General features: G+C 40.6%; 1 protein-coding gene across 2 annotated transcripts in view; it reads left to right on the top strand.

Moving 5' to 3' along the window:
* LOC139259860 (endoplasmic reticulum junction formation protein lunapark-like) overlaps positions 1–10,918 on the top strand; it is a 161,727-nt gene extending 150,809 nt beyond the window's left edge. For both annotated transcript variants that reach the window (XM_070875752.1, XM_070875753.1), the window contains exons 12-13: positions 4,871–5,029; positions 8,985–10,918. In XM_070875752.1, coding sequence (XP_070731853.1) covers positions 4,871–5,029; positions 8,985–9,184 — 359 coding nt within the window. In that variant the 3' untranslated portion in view covers positions 9,185–10,918. The remainder of the gene's footprint in view (positions 1–4,870; positions 5,030–8,984) is intronic.
* Positions 10,919–14,331: the final 3,413 nt, after the last annotated feature.

Genomic DNA, 14,331 nt, shown 5'->3' with positions numbered 1-14,331 from the left:
AACACCATCCTAAATGGAGGAATTGCATCCGGGAGGGCGCTGAGCACCTCGAGTCTCATCAGTGGGAGCATGCAGAAATCAAGCGAAAAGAGCGTGCGGCAAACCTGTCCCACCCACCCTTTCCCTCAACGACTATCTGTCCCACCTGTGACAGGGACTGTGACTCTCGTATAGGACTGTTCAGCCACCTAAGGACTCATTTTAAGAGTGGAAGCAAGTCTTCCTCGATTCCGAGGGACTGCCTATGATGATGATGACAAGCTGGCCTGTTGTAGTGGCTTCAGAAATCATATCTACAATGCCCACATTGCTGTGGTGGTTTAAAAAAAAAATTAATAAACCAAAATAAAACTTCAAAGTTCAAGTCACTATCAATACTGAAAAGCGTTAAGATAAACCTAGTAGTATTGATTAGGTGATGCCTAGCTTGGATTTTAAAAGTCCGAAGAATGTAGGAAAATGGAAAGGCTGAGGTATTGAGGCGCTCTACATTTTTGAAGTCTTTGGAAAGATTGTGTCTCGACTTCAACACAGTGAAGCTTTAGAGATGATATGTAAGACATAATGCTTGCAATTGGGGACCAAGAGGACAGAGTTCAAGGAAGCACTGATCAGAGTATCAACTTAAATAGTCAAGAAAAATTTGATAAGAAAGGTTGAAGCCTGCAGTTGGAAGAGCGGGGTCAGTTATCTGGACAAGACACGCTTTCTTTTTACTCCAGCGAATGCAGCATTGGTACTCTAGAAGCAGCAATACTTAAATTTTATGGGAAGCAACTCTGAGGTACGACCTCTCAGATGAGGAAACAAGGCCTTGTACTGTTTTATGCAGAAATTACTTGGTCGCACTCATTCTTTGTAATTCTATCTCCATATGAAAATTTCTCTCCCTGGGTACCCTACATTTCTTTATCCGAGCTAAGGAAAGAATCTTTTGTATACTGGAGTAGGGTGAGATCATGTAAAGGAAAATACTTGAAGAATAAGCAAGATAATATGTAGGTATGGTAATGTTACATTATTTGAAGTTATTCAGATACCAAATTTCTTTGTATCGCCTCTCCTGTTTATCGCCTCTCCTGTTTCTTGATTTAGGGCTCAGAGTTCCTCAGTTTGAGGTTTAACATTTCTTTTTTCCTGTGTTGTTATCATGTTGTGCAATCAGCTATAATATGTGGTTTTAGGCAAACAATTATTGGAGAAATTAAGTATAGGAAGAATGCAAGTACTTCTCCCTCCAAATAATCTTTATATCATTTTTTTTAAATTAAGAGCATGAGAGTTGGAAATTGAGTGCAATTTCCTCTCTATAAAGTCCCAGCATTTGGATTTTTCATATTTTGCAAGAAGACTCTTGGGTAAGAAATTATGAGCCTAGTTAGTGAACAACTCCATAGAAGGTAGTAAGTTTTTTTTTCCACCCAAATCACAACACCTCACCATTGGCTAGGTTTGCAGCAGTAGGAGCTCAAAATAAAATGGAGGAAAGGGAAGTATGTCTCTGTCCCTTCCACATTAGCTACTTTAACAGTTAGTTAAACTAATTCACACATTATTAAAAATTGTTTATTTTTGGTTAAAAGTAGGCAGTAGAATTTTTGCTGCTGTTGCTTGTCAAAAAGGAATTGATGGCTGTGTGAAATTGGGTATGGAAATGGGAGTGCAGTTATTTGATTTTTGATAAAGTTTTGAGATATCCGTGGTAATTTTTCTCTTCATTACAACAGAACTACTTGTTTATAAGAAAACTTGAAAATGGATGGAAAAAATCATGGAGCTATGAAAATTGAAGTAGTGTCAAAGAATGTTTTTTTTTGTGTATTGGATACAGCTGTTGAGTTGGTATGTCCAAACCATCCAATTCAAGCAAGTCCTTGTCTCTTTTTTGATTTATTCGGGAATCCCGGCACAGAAATCATTGGCCTTGCTTAAAATTCTCCAAACCAAGCTACTGAGAATTCCTAAGTACACTTGGTATCTGCCAGATATGGAATGCACAGCCTATCCTTTTAGGGACACACTTCATTGGCAATAGACAATCATTGATGTTGGACGATAAAACAACTAATTGGAGGAGGAGGCTCCATGAACATCCCCATCCTCAATAATGGCAGAGTCCAGCACGCCAGTGCAAAAGACAAGGCTGAAGCATTTGCAACCATCTTCAGCCAGAAGTGCTGAGTGGATGGTCCATGTCTACCCCCTCTGAGGTCCCCACCATCACAGAAACCAGTCATCAGTCAATTTGATTCATTCCACATATCATCAAGAAATGGCTGAGCACATTGGATACATCAAAGGCTATATGGCCCCGACAACATCCAGGCTGTCGTGCTGAAGACTTGTGCTCCAGAACTAGTCTCGCCTGTAGCCAAGCTGTTCTAGTACAGCTACAAAACTGGCATCTACCCCACAATATAGAAAACTGCCCAGGTATGTCCTGTCCACAAAAAGCAGGACAAATCCATCAGTCTACTCTTAATCATTAGCAAAGTGATGGAAGGTGTTGTTGACTGTACTATCGAGTGGTTTTTACTCACTAATAACCTGCTCACTGATGCTCTGTTTGGGTTCTGCCAGGACCACTCGGCTCCAGACCTCATTACAACCTGGGTCCAAACATGGACAAAAAAGCTGAATTCCAGAAGTGAGGTGAGAGTGACTGCCCTTGCCGTCAAGGCAGCATTTGACCGAGTGTGGCATCAAGGAGCCCCAGTAAAATTGAAGTCAAAGGGAATCCGAGGGGTAAGCCATTTAGGACCGAGATGAGGAGAAACTTCTTCACCCAGAGAGTGGTGAACCTGTGGAATTCTCTACCACAGAAAGTTGTTGAGGCCAATTCACTAAATATATTCAAAAAGGAGTTAGATGAAGTCCTTACTACTAGGGAGATCAAGGGGTATGGCGAGAAAGCAGGAATGGGGTACTGAAGTTGCATGTTCAGCCATGAACTCATTGAATGGCGGTGCAGGCTCGAAGGACCGAATGGCCTACTCCTGCACCTATTTTCTATGTTTCTATGTTTCTATGAAAACCATCCACCGACTTGAGTCATACCTAACACACAGGAAGGTGGTTGTTGGAGGCCACTCATCTGAGCCCCAGGACATTGCCCAGAGGAACTCCTGCAGCAATGTCCTAGACTCAACCATCTTAGCTGCTTTATCAATGACCTCCTCCCCCCCATCATAAGGTCAGAAGTGGGGATGTTTGCTGATGATTGTACATTATTCAGTTCCATTTGAAACTCCTCTGATAACGAAGCATTTCATGCCCATCATGCAGCAAGACCTGGACAACATTCAGGCTTACGCTGATAAGTGCAAGTAACATTCGCACCACTCAATGCAATGACTATCTCCAACAAGCGAGAGCCTAACCACCATCCCTTGACATTTAATGGCATTACCATTGCTGAATCCCCCACTATCAACATCCTGGGGGTCACCATTGACCAGAAACTTAACTGAACCAGCCACATAAGTACTGTGGCTACAAGAGCAAGTCAGAGGCCGAGTATTTTGCAGCAAGTATCTCACCACCTGACTCCCAAAAGCCTTTCCACCATCTACAAGGCCCAAGTCAGGAATGTGATGGAATAATCTCTACTTGCCTGGATGAGTGCAGCTCCAACAACATTCTAGGCTCAAAACCATCTAGGATAAAGCAGCCTGCTTGATTGGCACTCCATCCACTACCTTAAACATTCACTCCCACCACCACCGGCACACATGTCTGCAGTGTGTACCATCTACAAGATGCACTGCAGCAACTCGCCAGGGCATCTTCGACAGTACCTTCCAAACCCACGACCTCTACCACCTAGAAGGACAAGGGCAGCAGGTACATGGGAACACCATCACCATCAAGTTCCCCTCCAAGTCACACACCATCCTGACTTGGAAATATATTGCCGTTCCTTCATAGTCGCTGGGTCAAAATCATGCATTTCCCTCCCTAACAGCACTGTGGGAGTACCTTCACCTCACAGACTATAGCAGTTCAAGAAGGCGGCTCAGCACCACCTTCTCGAGTGCAATTAGGTATGAGCAATAAATGATGGCCAGCGACGGCCACATCCCAGGAACGAATAATTTTTAAAAATTACATATTTACTAAAGCCTAGAGAATTTAGACACAAATTAGCAAGAGCCAAGGCTTAGGAACCCTCAAGTATATGTAAGGTACTGCTGGAGACTCACTGGTTAAAACAACCCGATTTAACTTGCAAGTTCCATTGAAGAACCAGTCTGGCAGATCAATCATCACTACCACCCAGGAATAATGAAGATGTGCCTGGCTCAGGGATCTGGTTCATGAATCTGGAGTGGAGGATCAACTTGTTCTGACCTCACATTGTCATTCATGTAATTTTGATGTCAACTCAACAACAACTAGACTCCCACTTACTTTCCTCCTTCCCCTGCCCCTTCACACTTTTTCTGCAGCCTTCCATCCTAAGAAGATAGTTATGAGTCAATCAATTACAACTGCATGTTTGAGCCCTCACAGAGCAAGTACCAAGAACTCCACTTGTGTATCATAGTAGGCAGCACAACTGCCTCAAATGGGTCAAAATCGTGCATCATTATGAGGCTCAATTGGGTCAATATCGTGCATCGTTTTCACGCTTTCACACCACTCTCTTCCCCACATCACACCCCATCAAATAGCAGTTCTACCATTTGGAGCTTCCAGCGGTGTGCTCTGTTCGTAAGACTTGCTTTTCCACACACTGCTAAGGAAACAGTCATGGATTTTGTAGACTATTGTGGTTTACCTCTCCTGGTTTTTGGTGTTTCTGCTGCATGTTAAACTTTGATATAAGTGTGTTTGTCTTGTAAAGTTTTCATTCTGTTTTCTTCACTAGCCTTTAGATGTGCATACTGTTTCTTTCTTAATCCGGCACGGAAAACAAGGCCTCAGGCTCCAAGACTTCCAGAATTCAACTTTGAAAAAATAACACATTCTGACTCTCAAAGCTCAGTTAGCCCTCAATCTGCAATGCATGATGGTCAGCCTGCTATTGGTATGTACTTGTAATGTGCTTTGATTTGGTCACAACATAGACAAATGGTTTACACTGAATGATGGATATGTTACTTAAGAATATTCAAAAACAATGTTATCAATGTATTTTTGATTTATGTTATCTCTTCCCATTTATACTGAATTCTACAGATGTTATTTTTCCCCCAGTCAGTTACAAAATGGTATTGAGATTTGCTGCAAATTTGTAACTTTAGATATATATCTTGGAGTAAAGTTCATAGTTGTATTTGAGTTAATATTTGCGAAAATATTTGATTTTGCTTTTCTCTTATTCTGGAGCATCAAATAAGGTTTTTAGGAAACCGAGCGCTAATTCTTGAAGAATGCAATGGACTGAATCTTGCTGGAATGGGGCTAGTAGAATTTTTTCTGCATCCTTCAGCTTGAAATTTTTTGTGGCGTAACTTGTTGGAAGTCTGAACTGATAACAACACAGTGAGGGCAATGGGGCTAATGTGACCTGTGTTAATGGTGGGACCAACAGTGCATCTCCTTAACTAATGACAAAGAAACCGCAGCGACGGAGAAGGAGGGTGAATTGGAGTCAAATCAGGTACAGAGAAAGAAATAGAGAGGAAAAGAAATATTGGATTAAGAGAGCGAGAAAAAAGAGACAAAGGAAAAGTAAGAAAAAAAAATCTAAACATTTAAAATTTGGCATTTTAAAAATCTCTCAACCATTTACTACATGCTGGAATGAGGTTGAATGGTTTAAATTGCTCCCTTTCTGGGCCAAAGAAGTTGATTGCAATTGCATTAACAATTATCACATTGTTAAAAAGGTACTTAAATTCCAGCTCTAGCTTTCTGTTTAATGGCCAATTAATGTGCAAATCCAGCAAGTTCTTAACGGTGAGGTTGAAGATGAGAGCATTAGAGAAGATGAAACTGAAAGTGACCCAGGCATGAATTAAGGTTTTGGTGGTAGTGAGGGTGCGATGTGAGGGTGCGATGAGGGCAGGAGTGGTGATCTTTCAAGGGTAGAAATAAGCACTTCTTTATATTTAAAAAAAAAATACATATCTACATAATGGCTTTCATGACCTTGGGACATTCCAAAGTGCTTTACAGCCAATGAAGTTCTTTTCGATAAAGCGGCAGCCAATTCTGCGCACAGTAAGCTCCCACAAACAGCAATAAAATAAATGACCAGGTCATCTATTTTAGGTGTTGGTTGAGGGATAAATGTTGGCCAGCACACCGGGACAACTCCCCTGCTCTTCGAATCGTAGGATCTTTTACATCAACCTGTGAGGGCAGATGTGGCCTCGGTTTAACATCCCATCTGAAAGACAGCATTTCGGACAGTGTAGCACTCCCTCAGTACTGCACAGAAGTGCCAGTTTAGATTATGTGCTGAAGTCTCAGGAGTGGCACGTGAACCCACGACCTTCTGACTCAGAGGCATGAGTGCTACCACTGAGCCATAGCTAACATCTTTTCATACAGGTGTGGTTGTGTACCATCTGGTTAAGGCTGAACGAGCAGCTATAGGAACACAGTTATGGAGGTGGGTGGAATCGGGGGCTAGGGTATGGAGTGTTTGGCTGGAGCCAGATAGGATGGCATTAGTCTTGCTGATGTTGAGTTTGAAATAATTCCTGCTCAGTCACGACTTGATTGCACAATTATTTGAATTGTGGCATCTGTTGTATATTAGAGAGCAGGATATTTGTAGTACATATGTTTCTGTCTTTTTTTTCCATTGTGTGATTGTGTTTACACTGAAAGGATTACATTTCTCTGAAGCAAACATTGATGGCTCATTCTTCCTGACGCACTTTCCAAATGCTAAGTCCTGGGCACTTTATCATTTAGAAACTTTAAGGTGCGCTGGTTTGTAGTTTAAAACAATGGTGTGATTTAGCTTTTAAAAGGCTTAATGGGATTTTTTTTTGTGTGGAAGTATAAGTGTTTTCAAGTAAGATCACGTATAGGGGATATAAATACAGATCAATGGGATATGATTTGCATCCGATGAGTGTAAATGAGGTGTAAATTTTAATTGGTCTGTGTAGATTGTGATCATTCTGTGACACCAATATGAGAAGTTTTTATTGATAATTTCTCAAATGTTACGTCATCGCTGTTGAGCCTTTCAAAGACATTACACCTGAAAGTGTGGCCTTGGGTATAACTCCCCAAAAGTTCACATTCCTAGGACAAAAATTAGAGGGTGGCTAAAATGAATCCTTATCTGTTAAGTTATGAATCAAATATCCAATTGGCTAAACTTGAGTGAATTAAAAAAAAAAATAGCAAAATGTGCCAAGCAAGAATGAACAATGAGCAGAAAAAGCAATTAAAAAAAACCTGACTATTTGCTTACTAGCAAGTAACCACAAAACTGACCAATCAGATTCCTCAAATAAATCTTTTTTTTTATCCATCATCTTCCCTCACTCTGGTGAATCTATACAGCTAGAATTGTCATTTTATATATCTGTCATTTATATTACACAGTTCTGAAGAGGCTATTTAATGTGAGAAATGCCTACAATAGCTTTCTCCTACATATGTCTGCTCCTCTGTCTGGAGCCTTAGCCCAAGTAGGACATTTCACCTGGGTCCAAGTGTTGGGAATTTCCAGCTGCTTGTGACAAATTTGCTGTGCTTTGCATGAGAGGGCAAGAGGATTGTGGAAGTCTAATTGTCAATCTGCTGCTGTGAAACCACAATGTCCAGACTGCACCACAGCAACCACATGGTAATCAGGTAGAAAACAACAGTAGAGTTCTAGCTCCTAAGAAGAAATTGCGAGAGAGAAGAAGCTTCATTATAAGATTTGCAGTTTTTGCACTTTTGGAGAGCTGAATTGCCAATGTGTATGTACTATGAAAAACCATGCAGAAATAACCTGGTATGAGTGGTGAGAGAAGGGGAAATAAAGATTTACTTTTTTCAGGGTTTTTTTAAACTTAAATTAATTAAACTTTTGAACTAACGGTGTTGGTTAGAACATAGCGATCTTTTAAAAAAATATATATTGCTGTGAGGGACTGATGTTAGCACAGAGGGAAAAGGGATATATTTGTCAGGCACTTTGATGCTCACCTGAGACATTGTGGCAGCAGTCAGTCAGTCAGTCTGCCAAGCCAAGACTATAGTGAATAACCATCTAGAGACCAATCAGTAGATCTGTTTGGGCAGCGCTACACCGACGACAGCTTCAGCAAGAGCTACAAGTACACTGTGGGAGGTGGGGTGGTGGGTAGATAGAAGTATACTTTGTAATTGTGTAAGTAACTGAGAGAAAGGAATTTTAGAATTAATTAATTGGGATTAAGAGCAAAGAATGAAACTAATTGCATCTTACACATGTTTTATAAAGTGATAGGTAAATAGTAATACAAATATATTTGCCTACAGTCCAAGAATGATTTTTTTTAAAAAAAGCTTACACCTTTCAGTATCAGTAAGGTGTGTAATATTTTTACATCAGTCATGTAATGGGTATATTTGCTATATTACAATGAGTGTGCAGCCATCATATTTAAGTTGCAGCATCATGGGCAGTCCCACGAAATCGAGGAAGACTTGCTTCCACTCTAAAGGTGAGTTCTCAGGTGATTGAACAGTCCAATAAGGGAATTACAATCTCTGTCACAGGTGGGCAGACAGTCGTTGGAGGAAAGGGTGGGTGGGAATCTGGTTTGCCGCACGCTCCTTCCGCTGTCTGTGCTTGTTTTCTGCATGCTCTCGGCGACGAGACTCAAGGTGCTCCGCATCTTTGGCCAGGGACTCCCAGGTGTCGGGGATGTTGCACTTTATCAAGGAGGCTTTGAGGGTGTCCTTGAAACGTTTTCTCTTTGCCCACCTGGGGCTCGCTTGCCATAACTGCATAACTGTAATTAAAGCTGCAACCATTTTGAAAGTTTTAAGGTTGCCAATTCATACAGCTTATTAGACTAGTTATATTTTTTGTATTCTAGAACCAAGTGAGGAAGCTAAAGGTCAAAATGTTGCATCTCTTCATGATAGTACCCAAGCTGAGACTGGTAAAGAAGAATCATCTACTCCAGTGGAGGTTGAGCTAAGAGATGACAAAGAAATGGAACATGAGCACCCAAAAGAAAATGAGAAGGATATTGAATTGAGTAAAGATGAAGAGTCTCCTGTGGGTACAGAATAGCAAAGTTGCCTATAACTCAGCAAGTAGCTAGAGCTTTAATATATTGCGCATAACAATGTACCAATTGGTTCTGCCAGGTTACCAATACTGATTAGGTTAAAACTTAAACAGTTTAACTATTATCAGTCGTAATAATATAATATAACAATCCTTTTGTTCTGAATAAAAAAAATAATCTAGATTTGCTGTATGTATTTTGATTTTTTGTTTGTTTGTGATAAATCTGCAAATTACCAGTGATGTTAAATAGCAAAGGCTGCTTTATTGCTTGTTAGGTCATGGAATGCCCTTGGTTTTCAGATAATAATACGTACTGAATCCTACAAAATTGGAAGGTTAGAATCCAATCGCTAAATATTTAAAATGGGTTGACCCTTTAACCCTCTTTCACTTTAGGACTTGTAATGAGATGAACTTGGATAGAGGTCATTTTTTTATATTTTAAAGACTGTTTAATTTATAATGCTTTAAAGTCTTGAAAGTTTGAAACCAGATTAGGAAAAATAATTTAATTGAAAATAAGCTACCTTGGCTATATGTGTTATAAGACTTGATGTTTACAGTAAGCAATGCAAAACTAGCTTTTATATTTTTAAACCTGGAACTTTTGGATAGTAGGATTACCCAGTCCTTTGTATATTTAATATTTAAAAACTGTTCACTTGGATAATGTGATTTCTTTGTCTGTAGATGATGAATTCACATGTTGTTGTAGAGGAGGTACAATGCAGATTTTTCTACTAAGTTTACATGAAACGCTATTGTATTACAGGGACTAATATAATAGTCCAGGGATACTCCTGGTACTATATGGTGTGGCTGCATTTTTGGTTATAAACTTCTAATGCAGAACTGTGAATGTGTGCTTATGTGGTTTAGAAGTTTTGAAAGTTAAATAAATTGTAATTACCATGTTAGCATCAACTAAGCGCTTTACATAAAATATTGAAATTTTACTTTGCCCCGTACAAGAATCAAAATGCTTCAGAAGAAATTAAATGCTGTTTCTTTCATGTACCCTTTCAATTAGTGCTGAAATACAAAGATAATTCAGTCCTCTAACAATCAAAGCATAATTTTTATGTGCATTATTCCTCCTTGATAAAAATGAGTTTTATTCCCCAAATATGACATTGAGATTTGCCACTAGAGTACATTTGTATGAATGGCCAATGCTCGTCACTGATAATGTATACTTAGTTTCTTTAGTGCCTATTTATGAGCTGCTAACACAATATTTCTAGAATACATTTTTAAAATAAGAGCTTCATTAAAGCTATGCTTTATTTCAGTGATTGAGTGTTGCGTTCTCTACTAGGAGACTGATTCTAATCCCAATCTTGATTTGCATGCATTTGGACTTTCAGAAATGGCAAATTTAATTTTTTTTTTAGTGATGAGGTTGTGAGGAAAAGAACATCTCTCTGCATTCTTGCGTAAAAATAATGGATGTCCATGGAATTGCCAGTGGGCTAAACCATGTTGGTGTCTCAAACCAAATAGTTGACAATTTTCAGGACCTACAAAAATATTTTTTGAGGAGCAAGGTGCAAGGCCAATGTATTTTTTATAGGAATGCTTCAAACTTCCTTCTAGTAGGGAGGCTGAGATAAACCTAGTTCAGTAGACAATATAATCAAGGTGATCGTATATGCCATTTAAAAGCTGTGATATTGGGCAATAACAATCTGCCACAGAGAAAATTGTATAATAAAATGTTTTCTGTGTACATGAGTGAAATCTTGCTGTGGTATCTTTTCACATTTTAAAAAAGAACTTGGATTACTGCAAATGCTTCCTCTGGTCTATTGTGCAGGCACTGATGATGTATTCAAAACAAATCTGGGAAAATTAGCTCAGTATATTCAGGATGACTTCGGATTTCATGTGTGGAATTGCATCTCCCCGAGATCTGGAATTTATTGTCGTTTTGCTTTATTAATATTTTTATTTTGGGCCTCCACTATCTCTCTTCCTCCCATAGGCAAGTACTTAAAGATCTCTTGGTAAATAAGCTCTTTCCCTTTTTTTCATGCATGGAAACAATGATTTTCTGAAGAACCTAAATTACTTTTGAGAATTCATAAATAAGCATATTGTTTTTTTTATTTTAGTTCTTAACTTACAATATTACCCAAGGTAGATGTTTTAAGGGGACCAATTTTGTATACTGCCCTTGTATATGAACTTTAAATTATAGGTGTTTATGGACATTAGCATAGAGGTAATGTTTCCAAATCCCTCCATAGCCCTGCCCCGCCCTATCTCTCTAACTTCCTCCAGCCCCAATGGGAAGGCTACTGGACTAATAATCCAGAGGCCTGGACTTGTGATCCAGAGATGTGAGTGGAATTTAAATTCAGTTAATTAAATAAATTTGGAATAAAAAGCTTGTATCAGTAATGGTGACAATGGCCTAGAAATCCCAATCGGCTGTTCCTGCACGCGATTGGGTAAAATAATTTTTTTTTAAAAGATGCGCACTTACCTGAACCTGCTGTACCCACGAGGGATTCCGGTCCTGAGGCTTCCACTGACTGCGTGTCGCAGCGCGTGCACGTCAGGACGTCCGTAGGGCTGGAGCTGCAATCACATGGCTCTGGGCAGCCAATCCAGGTAAAGTATTTACACATTTATAATAATGGAAACTCCGTAAGTTGGAGTTCCAATTATTATGATTGAGAAACCCCCCAAACACCTAAAACGCAAATAAAAAAAATATAAAAATACACCACATTTTTATTAATTTAAATTAGTTATTTAAGTATTATAAAAAAATATATATTCCAATTTTTTTTAAAGTTTTTAAAATTATAGTTTAAAATAAACTTATAGTACTGGGGAAGGTTTTTAACAATAAAATGTATTTTTCTAATTTTTTTTTGTGTATTTTAAAACTCTTACGCCTGCAAAAGTAGGCAATGTGCCTGGATATGGGTAAATACCGCAATCTTGCCCATGCGAATGTCCTGGATGTGGAGATATGGAGGTTCTGTTGAGCTCCAGCTTGACAGGTCGGAAAAGACGATTTTCAGCGCATGCACATTGTGTGCTGAAAAACGGCTTTTGCGTTGCCTTCCCAGGTCCGTACACGCTGCGTTTGGACCCGAGAGGCAGGAATTTCTGGACCAATGAGACTATCGGATTGTCATAAAAACCCATCTGGTTCATTAATGTCCTTTAGGGAAGGAAATCTGCCATCCTTGCCTTCTCTGGCCTATAGGTGACTCCAGACCACAACAGTGTGGTTGACTCTTAACTGACCTCTGAAAAGGCCTAGCAAGCCACTCAGTTGTAACAAACCACTACGAAAAACAATGAGAAGAATAAAACCGGACGGACCACCTGTCATCAACCTGGGCACCAGCTTCGGACACAACAATGGCACACCCAGCCTAGTCGACCTTGCACCTCGCAAACATCTGGGGATTTGTGCCAAAAGTGGGAGAGCTGTCCCACAGACTAGTCAAGCAACAGCCTGACATAATCATACAAAATCATTCCTTTCAGCCAATGTCCCAGATTCCTCCATCACTATTCCTGGATATGTCCTGGCCCACTGACAGGACAGGCACACCAGAGATGGCAGCACAGCAGTATGCTGTATGGAGGGAGTGGCCCTTGGCGTCCTCAACATTGACTGTGGACCCCATGGAGTCGCATGGCTTCAGGTCAAGCATGGGCAAGAAAACCTCCTGCTGATTACTACCTATCGCCGTTATCCAGCTGATTAATCAGTACTCCATGTTGAATAACATTTGGAAGAAACACTTAAGGTAGCAAAGGCATAGAATTGACTCTGGATCACGTCCATCACCAAGAGTGGCTCGGTAGCACCACGGCTGACCGAGCTAGCCTAGTCCTGAAGGACACAGCTGCCAGACTGGACCTGCAGCAGGTGGTGAGAGACCCAAAATGAGAGGAAAAACCGACTTGACCTCGTCCTCACCAATCTACCTGCCACAGACATATCTGTCCATGACAGCATTGGTAACAGTGACCACCGCACAGTCCTCGCGGAGATAAAGTCCCATCTTCACACTGAGGACATCCTCCATCTTGTGTGGCACTACCTTCATTCTAAATTGAATAGATTCAGAATAGATCTAGCAGCTCAAAACTGGACATCCATGAGGCACTCTGGGCCATCAGCAAGAGTATATTGTATTCCACCACAATCTGTAACCTCATTCCCCGGCATAGCCCTCACTCTACCATTTCATCAAGCCAGGTGCCCAACTCTGATTCAATGAAGAGTACAGAAGAGCATGCCAGGATCAGCACCGAGCATACCTAAAAATGAGGTGCCAACCTGGGAAAGCTGCAACACAAGACTATATGCATGCTAAACAGCGGAAGCAGTCTGATGTAGACAGAGCTAAGTGATCCCACCACCAACTGATGAGATCAAAGCTCTGCAGTCCTACCGCATCCAGTCATGAATGGTGGTGGATCATTAAACAACTGACAGGAGAAGGCGGGTCCATGAACATCCCCATCCCTAATGATGGAGTCCAGCACACAAGTGCAAAAGACCAGGCTAAGGAGTTTGCAACCATCTTCAGCCAGAAGTGCCGAGTGAATGTTCCATCTCTGCCTCCCCCTGAAGTCCCCACCATCGCAGAAGCCAGTCTTTAGCTAATTTGATTAATTCCACGTGATATCAAGATACTGCTGAGCGCACTGGATACAGCAAAGGCTATGGGCCCCAACAACATGTCGGCTGAAGACTTGTGCTCCAGAACTAGCCGTGCCTCTAGCCAAGCTGTTCCAATACAGCTACAACACTGGCATCTACCTGACAAAGTGGAAAACTGTCCAGGTAGTCCTGTGTATAAATAGGACAAATTCAATCTGGCCAATTACTGGCCCATCAGTCAACTCTCAATCATCAACAAAGTGATAGAAGGTGTCGTCGACATTGCTATCAAGCAGTACTTGCTCACCAATAACCTGCTCACCAATGTTCAATTTGGATTCTGACAGGGCCACTCGGCTCCAGACCTCATTGCAACCTTAGTCAAAACATGAACAAAAGAGCTGAATTCCAGAGGTAAGGTGAAAGAGATTGCCCTTGACATCATTATCCAACAAAAGCTGCTGGCAGAGTGCACATGTGGATGGTAAATGAGGCCAGATTAGGCTGG

The sequence above is a fragment of the Pristiophorus japonicus genome, chromosome 3 (genome assembly GCF_044704955.1).
Source record: "Pristiophorus japonicus isolate sPriJap1 chromosome 3, sPriJap1.hap1, whole genome shotgun sequence".
Lineage (NCBI taxonomy): Eukaryota > Metazoa > Chordata > Chondrichthyes > Pristiophoridae > Pristiophorus > Pristiophorus japonicus.
Note: the sequence above shows the minus strand (reverse complement) of the source record. Positions and strands in the feature narration are given on the sequence as shown.